At 48.6% G+C, this 12983-nt stretch overlaps 1 protein-coding gene across 2 annotated transcripts in view; it reads left to right on the forward strand.

Moving 5' to 3' along the window:
• Positions 1–346: 346 nt before the first annotated feature.
• The window catches only part of zeb2a (zinc finger E-box binding homeobox 2a), a 57280-nt gene continuing 44643 nt past the window's right edge, over positions 347–12983 (forward strand). For both annotated transcript variants that reach the window (XM_030757518.1, XM_030757519.1), the window contains exons 1-2: positions 347–507; positions 1301–1430. In XM_030757518.1, coding sequence (XP_030613378.1) covers positions 1358–1430 — 73 coding nt within the window. In that variant the 5' untranslated portion in view covers positions 347–507; positions 1301–1357. The remainder of the gene's footprint in view (positions 508–1300; positions 1431–12983) is intronic.

The raw sequence follows: 12983 nt of genomic DNA on the forward strand, positions 1-12983 counted from the left end.
GGTGAGAAACACGTGTAATCACCTGCGGCGCTCAAAGCAGTCTGCGCATGCTTGTGATGTGCAGCGATCGGAGCACAGCGCGTGCCTCCGCTCAGAGGTTTCACCTGCTCAGGTAATTTACCTGTGAGCCAATCAGGTACAGTGTCAGGTGAGCGCGTGAGTCGGCAGGACCCTCCGAATTAGGGGGGGGGGGGGCATTATCCCGCCTCATGCAGATAGGTGGCGCGTGCTGCTGAGCCTCTCGCGCCTGTTTATGATGCAGAAAGGAAAAAAAAACGGTGACAGGCGGCGGGAGGCGGCACACACACACCGGATCAGCCCGACCTGCATCCCGGACCGACGCTTTGCTCTCGGATTGTCTGCTGCTCCGACACACCGGAAACCACCGGAACCGACCTGGACTCACCGGGACCGAGAGTCCGCGGCCTCCGGGGCCCTTAAGCATTTCTGGGGGAGTTTTCTCTCTGATCGCTGCTTCTCCTCCAGCAGGAGGCACGAAGCCTCCCGGTAGGTACCCTCTCCTCCTCCTCTCCTTCTCCTCTCCGCCACCTCTCCTCCAATTAAAGCGCGCCGCTTACCTGCCTGCACTACCTGCGCGGACAGGTGAGCGGAGAGAGATGCGCGCTCCCGCCTCCAGGTGTTGGATAGATGAATGTTGGTGTTTAGTTTTTTCTCCGGGTCTGATGGCGGGTGGATGGAGGCAGACTGGCCGGGGAGGGGGAGGTCTGTCCCGCATGCCTGCGCTCCGCTGCCCGCTTTTTCTCTGCGGAGCCTCGCGCAGGAGCGCAGCGGGGCTGCGGCACCGGCAGCGGGCAGGCTGCGGACACGCGCCGCCGGATCCCCCTTTAGATGGGTAATGTTGACCTGCGCGCGCACGCTTATACAACTACAGGCCTGAATGTTGAGCTTATATAAGCGCGCTCCCGATCTGATATTCTGATTTTGATGTATTGATGAGTGATTGGTGATTTTTTTTTTTGTTTGTTTGGTTGCTTTTTTTACAGCCAAAAATCAACAAGTTTACTGACGACGAGGAGGAGGAACAGTGTGTGTGTGTGTGTGTGTGTGTGTGTGTGTGTGTGTGTGTGTGTGTGTCCCTCCTCCTCCCTTGTCACAGCAGCACACACTCCTCTCAGATCAGGCGGACGGGCACGCGGGGCGGAGGTGCGCTCGGTGCACAAACTCCCTGAAAGTGAGCGCAAAGTGTGCACACTTTTGTCTGCGCGCAGGTCTGAGTGCGGGGGTCCGGCGGAGGAGTTGCTGGCTCCGGGATTTACTGAGTGTGTGTGCTGCCTGTTAGGGAGGAGCAGGAGGAACCGCGGAGCGAGGAGCCCATGCGGACCGGAGTGACTTATCAATGAAGCAGGAGATCATGGCGGAGGGTCCCCGCTGCAAGAGGCGAAAACAGGCCAACCCCCGGAGGAAGAACGGTAATAGCACACACATACACACCGACACTCACACCGACCCACGGCCCTAGACAAAGTGTGCGCGCCGCGGAGTCTCAAACTTTTATAACGGGACTGTGAGGCGCTCTGAAGGGTGGGGGGAGCGAGAGGAGGCCGGTGTGTGATGGAGCGGAGCCGGGACCCGCCGGGCCCCATCGGGCGGAGGTCTGAGCTCAGTGAGGAGGGGAGAAGGGCCGTTATCCGCACGTAGACCTGTGGATCCGCGCGGGGCCGGAGGAGCAGCGGGGCGGCGGAGCCTCAGTGTCCGAACAAAGTGACACTAACCCGCTGGGAGAAAATAGAAACACGCCGTTAAACGGAGCCGAACCAGCTTCAGACTTCCTAAACTCTAAATTCTATTTAAATGATTTTTTTTCGGCCGCCCACAAACAAACATGAGCTCTGCTTTTAATTTAAAGTTTAAAATGATCCAGTTTCAGCAGCTCTGACTCGTTTGTCTTCATTTTCATTTTTCTGTATTAGAATAAAAATGTGAAGGTCTCATTTAAAACCGTGTTAAAGGCACAATTCATCATTTAAACTCTGAGCTTTAATATTTTCTCATCAATAAAAATCATTTAAAATTTTTTTACTTCAGAAACAGGAAAATATTTTTAATTTGAATTAAATGCAAATAAATTTGTAGCTAAAAATCTTCAAACTGTAATTTCTGCGACGTGTTTGTGTTGTTCCCGTGAGTCTTCACATCACCAGTTTTTCCTCGTCTCAGGATGCAGCTCCGTCTCCTCCTCTGAGGTCCTGGGGGGGGGGGGGGTCCTTAATGGGTGGAGGTCGTGGCGGTGGTTCAGGGTGGGGGGGTGTAACAAGATCTGAACAGCCTCCTCCACCTCTGGCAGTCCCGTCCAGCTGTGAGGCTGCAGCTGTTTTCTTAAAATCAGTTTGTCCTGTTGGTTTTTGTCTGGTGGCTTTTTCGTGGAGTCGCCGTGGTTTCTTCTTCTTCTTTGGGTTTAGGAGGCGGTCACGTCATAAAACTACAGCTTTGTGTAGACGGGTTTGTTTCTGGGACACATTTAAATTTAAACAAAGCTGATGTGGTGAATAAATCACAGGTTTGAGTCTTTGAATCAGTTTGTGTCTGAGTCGAGGATCAGGATTCCTGCAGTTTCTTCCTGCTCGCAGAGGCAGCTCTGTCTGTAGCTCTGTCTGCGTGTGTGTCTGTAGCTCTGTCTGTGTGTGTCAGTGTGCTGGTGCAGAGCACCCCCCACCCCACCCCCCACAGCCGTGTCAGGATGCCTGCTGCACCATTCATGCCACATGTCTCACAGCCGTGTCATTGTCCCTGGATGGTGCAGGACTGCTTTAAAGCAGCATCTGTGACCTCTGAGTCACAAAACAGAGTCTGGACCAGAACCAGCACCAGGCTCTGAAATTTATGTGAAACGGGCCCGGGCCGAGTGGAGCTCAGGCCCTCCTGGGTCTGAGAAAAATGATGATCCTGTTGTGAGATTCAGGCTTGTGAAGCTGTGTCTTGTTTTTAGGTTTGTTTCTGTGTTGTATTCACGGCCTGGCTCACACAGATGTGGACGCCCCGCTGGAGGTTGTGTGTCGTCTGTGATGGTGTTCAGTGTTGGGCTCGGTGCACGGGCAGCAGCGGTCTGAGGTTCACGGCTGATGGAGGTTTTTGAGGATTGTGTAGTGCCTGAAAGCTCAGGGACTCCGAACGCTCTGCAGATCTCTGCTCTGATAAAGCTCGCCTCCACGTGTGGAACATCAGCAGAGTTCATATAAGATAAACCTGCTTTATGTCACGTTACAGTGATGAAGAGGCTTCCTCTCATGGTTCTCTGGCTGCTGAAAGCTTCAAACATCATTTTAAGGAGTTTGTTCGGCCTTAAAGGCAGAATCAACCCGTTTGAGTCTGCAGCCTCCACCGCAGCAGATCTCAGGGCTTTCACTCTTTGTCTGGGGTGCAGTTTGGGATTTTTATATTTGATCAAGGTTTTAATTTACAGGCTGAAAGTGTGATGGAAGCACAGAGGCACCGAGAGCTGCCTGATCAGGCTGAAACTCGGGAAAATGTGGAACGTCTCCTTTCTAATGAACGTCTGTAGAGCTGCTTTGTGCCGGCACAAACAGGAAGCTCACCTCTGCGATTGTTTCTGATGCTGTCACCAGAAGAGCTTTTAAAATCCATGAAACTGAGTCACAGTCACACAATAAAAACACACTATCAGCACAGACACTGCAGGTTGGCTTCACCTGTATCACCTGGACTCTGATTATTCCAGCATTTACAGGCTGATCATAAATCAGCTGCTCATCCACCTGAGAGCAGGTGACTCCTGACAGGTGTTTGATCTGTTGCCCTGCAGCAGTCGGACATGTAGTGTGTGTGTGTGTGTGTGTGTGTGTGTGTGTTTGTGTGTGTGTGCGTGCGCGTGTGTGTATGTGTGTGTGTGCGCATGTGTGTGTGCACGCGCGCGTGTGTGTGGGTCCTGCAGCACTTTGATGATCTGCTGTTTGTTTGCTCTCTCCTCCATCATCACTGAGCGCGCTCAGTATAACATCTGCGTGACTCGACACTTTGGGGGGATTTTACTGTGGGCTCTGATTTTTGTAGCTTCATCATCTTCATCATCCTCCTGGTCCAGATGTGGCTGTGAGAATTTTATGATTGTTAGATCAAGTCTTGCATTTAAAGTGTTTTACAGGTGTGTGTGTGTGTGTGTGTGTGTGTGTGTGGTCTTTTTCAGATGTAAACTTTCTCATGTAACCCCCCACCCCCACCCCCCACCCTGTGAGGACCTGCTGTGCCCGTCTGTTGGTGATGGTCCAGGTTTATGTCCCCGTAATGCTCCCTGGGCCCTCGCCGCGCCACCACTGTCCTCCTCCTCCTCCTCCTCCTCCTCCTCCTCTCTGACCTGAATGTCTTTCATATCTGCCCCCTCCTTAGTAAACACCCCCCTGGGGGCAGAACAAAGAAAGCAGCTCCTCTCTTCGTCCTTAATCACCATTCAGAGGCTCTCAGTGCCGCGGGAGATGCTCGCTACGCCGCCGTCCCACATGAAAAGAAAGATGGAGGCAGGGAAAAGGAGTGAGGTTAATGAAAGAAAGGAGGAAGGTGGAGGAAGGTGGATGGAGGTGCGCAGCCTGCATTAAGTCCGTCCCCCACTGACTCACACTCGGCTTCCTCTTCCTCGCCCTGACTCATCCTCTGAACTTTGTGGCAACCTTTAAAGCAAAAAGTCATCAGCTGACTAGAAACATTTGTTTCTCTGAACTTTTTCAATAAAGATTTTTAGGCCTGATGTCAGAGCTGTTGGAGTTTTAGCTTCGTTGTTTTCTCTATGCTACAAAATTTATTTCTTTTTAAAATAAATCTTGTTTGAATCTTTAATTTTTTTTTTTTTTTTTTGGTTTTCTCAATTGAATCAGGTGGTTTTTAATTTTTTTCTAATGTTCTGGATTTACATTTTTATCAGATTTGAATGATTTCAGGAGTTTTTGTTCAGTAATTTTTCAGGTTATAATTTAATTTTGAGACAGCTCTCAGGGTTTAGAGATCATTTCCTGAATGTTCTGTGGGAGTTTGAGTCTGGAGGTTTTTGTGGATGTAAGCAGGGTCCTTTATTATTTATTTTATAGCATTTGTGGTTCAGCTTGGTTCTCTTCAGCTGGGACTGAAACAATTTCTGCTCTTTACCGATGAACCCGAGTCTCTTAAAGCTGTTGGAAAACTCGTTTTAACAAACTTTCAAGAATAAACTGTTGTTCTCTGGGGGCTTGTAGGGGCCCATCAGCCCTCCGTCAGCTCCTCCTGTTGTACCATCAGCAGCTTTGTGTGGAGCTCAGCTGCTTCCTCACAGGTCAGGAATCAAGTTTAAAATGCAGCATGTGATATGAATTCCTAATTTTTGAGCCCCTGCCCTCCCAGTGCGCTTTTATTGTGAAGGAAAGCAGATTACCCCCCCCCCCCCCCCCCCCCCCAACCCTCCTCACCCCCCTGCAGGATTTAGGCAGATTTACTTCAGCAAACACCTCTGGTGGGACAGAGAGGAGGAGTCCGGCCCCGCTCGCCCAAGAACGGGCCCTTTGTTCACTTTGTATTAATAACAGGAAGTCTGCATAATGCTATCCTACCAAAATAAAGCTTCACATCACAGTGACATCACAGTGCAATTACAGTCATGTGACCAGCAGAAACTGAGTCCAGATTTCTGTGTTGATCATGGTGGTCAATCAGATTAGTGATCAAAGTCCAGTAAAAATAGAAAGCAGCTGATTTCTGTTTCTGTTGCTTCTGCTGTTTCACATTTTCATTTTCTAGATTTTTATTCTATTTCGGATTCTACTATTTTTCCAGACATGCTTTCAGCATCATTTCTGCTCATCGTGTGTTTGTAGCTGGACATCAGGAACAGGAGCTTTTTTCTCCTGACCCTGGATCAGCCGGTCGGGTTTTAAAGGCCGTTTCTGTGTGACGAGCTGCACTCTGAGCAGCTTATTCCCGTCTGCGGTCGAATGAAATCATTTCTCATTCTCAGTTTCTGAGATTTTCTTTTATTTCTATGAAGTTTGGTGTTGCTGTTTTGAAGCTGATTTCTAGAAAAGGAACAAGTGGGCAGAGCTGTGACTCGGGGTGAGTTTGGTGCTGGATGGAAACGATTCGGGGATCAGAGGAAACATTCGGTTTGTTTCTCGTCTTCTTCAGAAGTTTCAGTTTTTCTGTACCGAACAGTCGTGATGTCACGTCGCTCTCACTGTTTTCCTTCTCACAACCCCCCTGGCCCCCGTGTATAATAAACCTACTCCCCCACCCCATCCCCGTCCCCTCCACCTCCACAGCTTTATTCCTCTAATATCATCTCTGACCGGGGGGTCACTCTTCTTCTGCTCACACAAAGATGGTCTCTGTACTGCCTCCTACACCTCCCATCATGCATCTGTGCAGTGGAATGGTGTTGGTGGAAAACTCCTCCGGTATTTGTTGTGTTTCAAGGTGACTACACACGTGTATTATCTCACACACACAGAGTTCTCACACACAGAGTGCCAGAGTTCCAGAACAAACACACACACACACACACACACACACACACACACACACACACACACACACACACACACACATCCATGTGTAGCCATGTGCACATTTTCTTCATGAGTGAGCGACGTTCTGTCGCCGTTAGCCTAAACACACGATTCACCGTCAAGGTCACAGCCTAGGTCACTGCGCAGACAACACACACACACACACACACACACACACACTATGCAATAATATAAATACAAATGAAAGCTGATAAAAATTAATTTTCATATTTGTAACATATGAAGACAAAAATCTGTTCACAAAAACTTTATTAAACTTTATTATTCTAGTAATGCTGTGTGTGAGAGTGTGTGTGAGTGTGTGTGTATGAATGTGTGTGTGAGTGTGTGTGAGTGTGTGTGTATGAATGTGTGTGTGAGTGTGTGTGAATGTGTGTGTATGAATGTGTGTGTGAGTGTGTGTGAGTGTGTGTGAATATGTGTGTGTGTGAGTGTGTGTGAGTGTATATTATTTGAAAAATTATAAATCTTTTTCTAAAACTGTAATTTGTATTATTTATAAATAACATGTTTACTAAACTCTACATTGAAATTTTAGTTTAAATATTATATTTTTACATTTCACTGCTTTTGGTATTTTCTTGACTTTTTTTCTGGATGTAATTATTTATTTATTTATTTATTTGCTTGGATTTTTTTACTCCTATTACCATTTTTTCTAATTTTACAGTAATGTTACAGTTATGTATCCAACATTTGTAGTTGAAAAATATATTTTTACATTTCTTTTTTACCTTTTTGTATTTCCCAGTTTGTATTTTTCATTTTTTTTCTTCATCTCGTTGTTTTAAACCTGTTCGCTCTGCTGCACTCACACTCGCTGTCATTGGCCCCTCCCTCCCAGCAAAGGTTTGTTTGATTGGCTGAGCTCCTGCGGCAAGGTCACACACACACACACACACACACACACACACACACACACACACACACACACACACACACAGAGGGAACAATCAATAACGGATGGCTGGATTAAGGTGTCAGGACATCTGTGTGTCCAGCCAGACCGCCAGCATATGGCTGAATAACCCCCCGCCACACACACACGCACACACACACACACCTCTGTCCATCTTTTGGCCCCACCCACCTCTGCAGGGCAGTTGCTAGTTTCAGCTCAGAGTCCTGAGTCAGCCAGAACCCCTCAGCTCGGGCTGATCCGGGGCCATTCTGTGTGAAGATTGAGCTGGTTCAGACTGACTGAAGCTGAAGTGAGTTCATTCTGGGCCACACTGATGCTGATCTTTAGCCCACTGAGACAGAAGCATCGATGTGCAGACTGCCGGCCCTTTAGAGCCTCAATCAGAGAGAGAGGAGAGTCAGAAGAAGCGTGCTCTTGTTAAAGATGATGATCTGTCATTCCTGAGAAACACTGAAATATCTTCAAACTGACTGTAAATATGAACCAGCTGATCCTGACATAACTTACAGGGCACACCTTTTTGCACCTGTATTGATGAAAACAGGGAATGACTTTATTTTTCTTCACTGACCCTGATGGCACATTTTTGAGTCATCAAAGAAACATGAAGTTTGTTGTAAAGTGGCCGATAAAGGCCCTGAGCTTGCTCTCCTGTCTGTCTCTCTGAGTTTGCATCTCACTCACTTTCACCTCCAGAGTTCAGGAGGATTTTCCGTCCACTCGGACAAACCTCCTCAGGCCAGAGCGATCAGCAGGGACTTTTTGTCCTGGTCACTGATCTGCCAATTAAAGTAATGAGGCAGAGGAGCGTTGCTCGGTGCGACCCGGCCGCCTCGGGCCGAGTCCTGCCGGACTGACCTCAGAGTCTGAGGTATTGGAGCTGACACTCCTGTCAAAGCTGCTTGCAGAATCTGGTCTGAAGGAAACTTCTCCACCTCCGCAGCCTCGGTGAGACCGCGACACTGTGAAGACCCTGAAAGCAGCGAGTCACGAGAGGCGAGACCACTCATTTAGAAATGACGTGAGGAACTCCGAGCCCAAAGTCAGCGAAACAAATTGATAGATGATTCTGCAGGTTCATTTCAAACCCTCCGAACGAGCTTCCAGCTGTCCCTGAGAGTCTTCCTCAGACTGGAGGACGAGATGAAGGTTATCTTCTAAAGCAGAATAATAATTATCTGAGATTCTACAGGAAACACAATAATTCAGCCTAACCATGAAAAGAATTACAGTGATAAATATGTAGTCTCTAATAAAAACTAAATAATGTTTTAGAAATGCTTTGAAAACCTTGAGTTTTGCATTAAACATAAAACATCAAATGCACAAAAAAGTCACAATTTTAAGTCTTTAAACAGCTGAGTCCTTACAGTTCTCACCATCATGAGATCTTAAAGTTTGCCTCCTCTGCTGACCCCATACTATGACTGGCTGCACGAGGGGGTGTGGCAGTATGTGTAGGCGGAGCCCCGAATGGGGTGTGTGTGTGTGTGTGTGTGTGTGTGTGTGTGTGTGTGTGTGTGTGTGTGTGTGTGTGTGTGTGTGTGTGTGTGTCTCATTGTCCCACTGTGACAGCTGGAGGCTGATGAAGGCTTCTTCGTCCTTTGTGGAGCTAAGCGGGCGTGACGGTGAGTTTTGTTAAACTGAGAATAAAGAAGACGACGACACGGAGGGTGTCTGAGTTCATACCGCCACAGGTCACTCTGACGCTCACCGAGCTAACATTCATCATCGCCATCACCGCCTAAACAGGCTGAATTTCAGGTTTTATTGAACCAATCAGAAGCAGTGATCAGAGTGAGATCAGCAACTTCCTGTTTAAATAAAGTTTAAAACAGAAACTCATCATCCGACACGTATTTGACTTTTTTAAAAGTTCAGGTTGGTTTTTCTCTGAGCGTTAGCCGACTTCACGCCACCTCTCCTCTGCACCTTCAGACCAATCCCACAATCCCTCGGTTCCCACGGTGACGGGCTTCATCAGTCGTCCACCTTTGAGCCGAGCGGCTGTGAGAAGTCTCGTGCACGGCCTCTGTTTGCTGTGGGATTACCAGACTTTGGTGTGGGTGGGGGGCGTAAAGGTAGCCATGGGGAGGACCCCCTGTTGGCCAGGAATGCTGGGCAGGTCAAGGGAGGAGAGGCGGGGGAGGCGGGGGACACTCGGGGATGGGGCAGGTGCCTTTGTGAGTCCGTCAGCCATCAAAGGAGCAGGCAGAGCTGAAAAGGTTAGCAGAGGAGAATAATCCCCCCCCCCCCCCCCCCCCCCCTGCCTAAACCAGCACCCCCCCCAGCTGTGAAAGTCCTCCAGCCTGACAGACGCTTCATTCTCCTTCAGCCTTTGTCCACGCCGCTTCATCACAGTTCAACACCGATGAGTCAGAATGCACCGCGAGATACACAGCGGACTCAAAGTCATCGGGACGACTCAACATGCAAAGTCCCAAAGAATCAAACAGACTGAGTCTGAGTTTAAAACGCTCAAACAGCCTCTGAAGGAGTCATTATGTTCTAAAAGGACTCCACGTGTTCCTCTCTGGTCCTGATGAACCCTGAGCTGTCTGTCTCCTGGATAAGGTTAATATATCTCAGCCCAAACACGCTGCAGCCAGCAGCAGACTGAGGCTCGCTGATCCTGAGCAGCAGAGTGGATCTCTGAGGTCTGTTGGTCTCCAATATCTGCAGTTTCTAGAAAATCCAGATCAGCACCTTTAATGAGAGAAACAAACAGTTCAGCAGGAAGTTTGGCTGCTGATGATGGAGGGGTACCTCTCTAGGATGGGGCGGGGGGTTACAGGTTGCGTCATGGGACCCGAGGTGTCCCCTTTTGTGCAGCCTGTCAAACGTGGTTAACATGCAGCCATTTATCTCCTGAATCCCACCACCAAACACACACACACACACACACACACACACACACACTGTGTGTACAATGGTCAGGGTGAGCCGGGGCCGCTGGCGGGGGAGGAGGGTGAATCAGGGGCTGTACATGTCCCCTCCTCTTCTGTCCCCCCCCCGGTTGCACACAACCTCTCTGTCATTGTTGGGTTCAGTTTTGCACCCCCCTCCCCACAAACACACACACACACACACACACACACACACACACACACACCCCACTGTGGTTCAGGCGTTTTCCAACAAGGTGCTTCAGAATGTCGCCCGCTGCTGCCAGACATGTTGGACCTTGTGAATGTGTCGGCGCTGAACACGCCCGGGAGCGCCGTCTCCCAAACAATGAGATGGATTGTTGCCCCCCCCCTCCCCGCAAACTACAGGCTCCCCTCTGAACCCTCACCCCTCTGCTGCTCTGTGTCCTCCATCAGTGGTACCTGACAATGAGAAGTCTCAGTGATGCTTTTCAAGTCCAAAATCTGCAGTTTAAAGTTAAAAAGCTGTCCTAAAACTCATCAATCAATACATCAATAATCAGGCTGACGAATGTAACCACAGACCAAAACTGAAATATGAGTTTTTTGTTTTACTTGGAAAAATGACTGAGGCATGAAAATGATCTGATTTCATGTAAAAAGTCACAATCAGCTGGTCCTTTATTAATGTATGTTCATTTTAGTATACTTAATGAAGAGGTATGAGTGCAGAAGGAAATTTGAAATTTAGTTCTTAATTCCAGCATTTTGATTACTCATAACTGCTGAAGTCCAGCAGATCTCCACTTGAAACTTTCAGGGCTGAAAAGCACATTTAAGCTCCTGATGTGTTTCACACACTGCAGGAGTCACAGTCTCTGAGCAGCTGTGATCCATCAGGCTGAATGACCTGCAGCAGTTTGATGTCTGTGACAGAGCAGGAACCAGCGGTGGGACCTGCATCATTCACTGCAGGAAACCTCACAAAGTGCATTCTGGGTAAACTCACCCTTTGGGACAGGTGTCTGCTAGAACAAGTGAGAGCATCTCATGTTTTGCCTACATGTGACACATATTCTAGCCCTGAATTCTTCATGGCTTCATTACAGAAAGTTATTGCATGTGTGAAAATCAGCTGATTCTGAGGTCACTGGGAATTTTGTGGAATATTTTTACTCTCTCATCTGAAACAAACCTCAGGAACAATTCAGAAAGCTTGAATTCTGATTTTCTGATTATTTACTTTGATATTTGAGACTTATTCCTGAGTAAAGAATGACCCGCGTGCTGTAAGCCGAGCTCGCAGCAGCAGGTTCAGGCTGTAGTCCTGCTTCAGTCATGTGCAGATTCTCTGCAGCAGGAAGAAGACCTGAAGATGGATGGATGAGTGAGAGGAAAACTGACGAGCCACCTTCACATCAACACTTGAACCCTGTTTGTTTGGAAGGTTTGGGACAGTGTCTCATTGTGTCGGCGCTGAGCGCAGGCGCGGCGGTCGTCCTCAGCGGCTCGCCGTGGATCTAATGTGGCAGATAAACCCCCAGCTTTGATATCGCCTGCTCCAATAAGCCCCTTCAGCCTGCCAGCACCTGCCAGCGGGGAGGTATGCATTCATCCCCCCTAACAGGATTATGCTGCTCTGTAATTGATTCATTTGCAGTGAGGGGAGGTGACAGCGCTTTGGAAAGGAGAGTTTAGGTAACAGGCGCCCCAGAATTCAGCCGACTCCATGTGTCAATTTTATTACATCAGTCCAGATGAACTTGAAAGGCCGGCTTTGTGCGCACTCATTGGCTGTTTGTGCCTGGCTCAGTCAATAGAGGTCATTGATGTGAGCGCGCCTCTTTCTTCTCTCGCTGCTCGCTGTGTGTCGGTGTTTGTGATCGATCGCTGTGACACACATGAAGCATGTTATGGGCTGGATCGCTTCACACATGGATGGAGGTGCAACAGCGATGATGTGACAGGACGACAGGCGTAACCGGGTCAATCGATGAGGGGCTGTGATAGCGCCCAGATCCGGTCACACATGTAGGTTAAAGCAACACGCTGTGACAAACATCTTCATACAGACAGAGCACGCTCAGGTCCCGCCCACACTGCACAGAAGGCGTTCACAACGCTATGATGACTCTGAAGTCACCTGGTCATCAGTGCGTCTGCTGAAACATGACTGACACGTCAGCGTGGTGGGAGGAGCTCCAATCAGCACGCAGGTGTTGAAGGCCAAACACCTGAGTTGAGCTGAAGGAAACACATAAAGCTTCTCACAGCATAGCAAACTAGCACGCAGCTACCTTTGACATGATGAAGTCGAATGATTTTAGCCAGCTAAGGCGTTTCGTTATCCTGGTGCTGCAGCACCATCGCCATCCCCCCTCTGGGCGTGGTTTCAGACTAAGACGCAGTTTGTCTCTGACGTGTGTTTGCAGACATGTTTCAGCTGGATCTGCGACAGGAAGCAGTTTAACAGAAACTTGGTGCAGTGATGGAACACTGACACCAAAGAGTGGCACCATCGAGTATCAGTGACCTTCACCCAAATAACCACTGGGAACAGGAAGTGGGCATGTCCCAAGTTACGTGAGGGTTTAAAGAGAAGGATTGATACATCAGTGGGTGGTAAATACATTATAGAGGGTTACCTAGGCAACCGAAACCTGACTAACCCTT

Source organism: Archocentrus centrarchus, chromosome 21 (assembly GCF_007364275.1).
Source record: "Archocentrus centrarchus isolate MPI-CPG fArcCen1 chromosome 21, fArcCen1, whole genome shotgun sequence".
Lineage (NCBI taxonomy): Eukaryota > Metazoa > Chordata > Actinopteri > Cichliformes > Cichlidae > Archocentrus > Archocentrus centrarchus.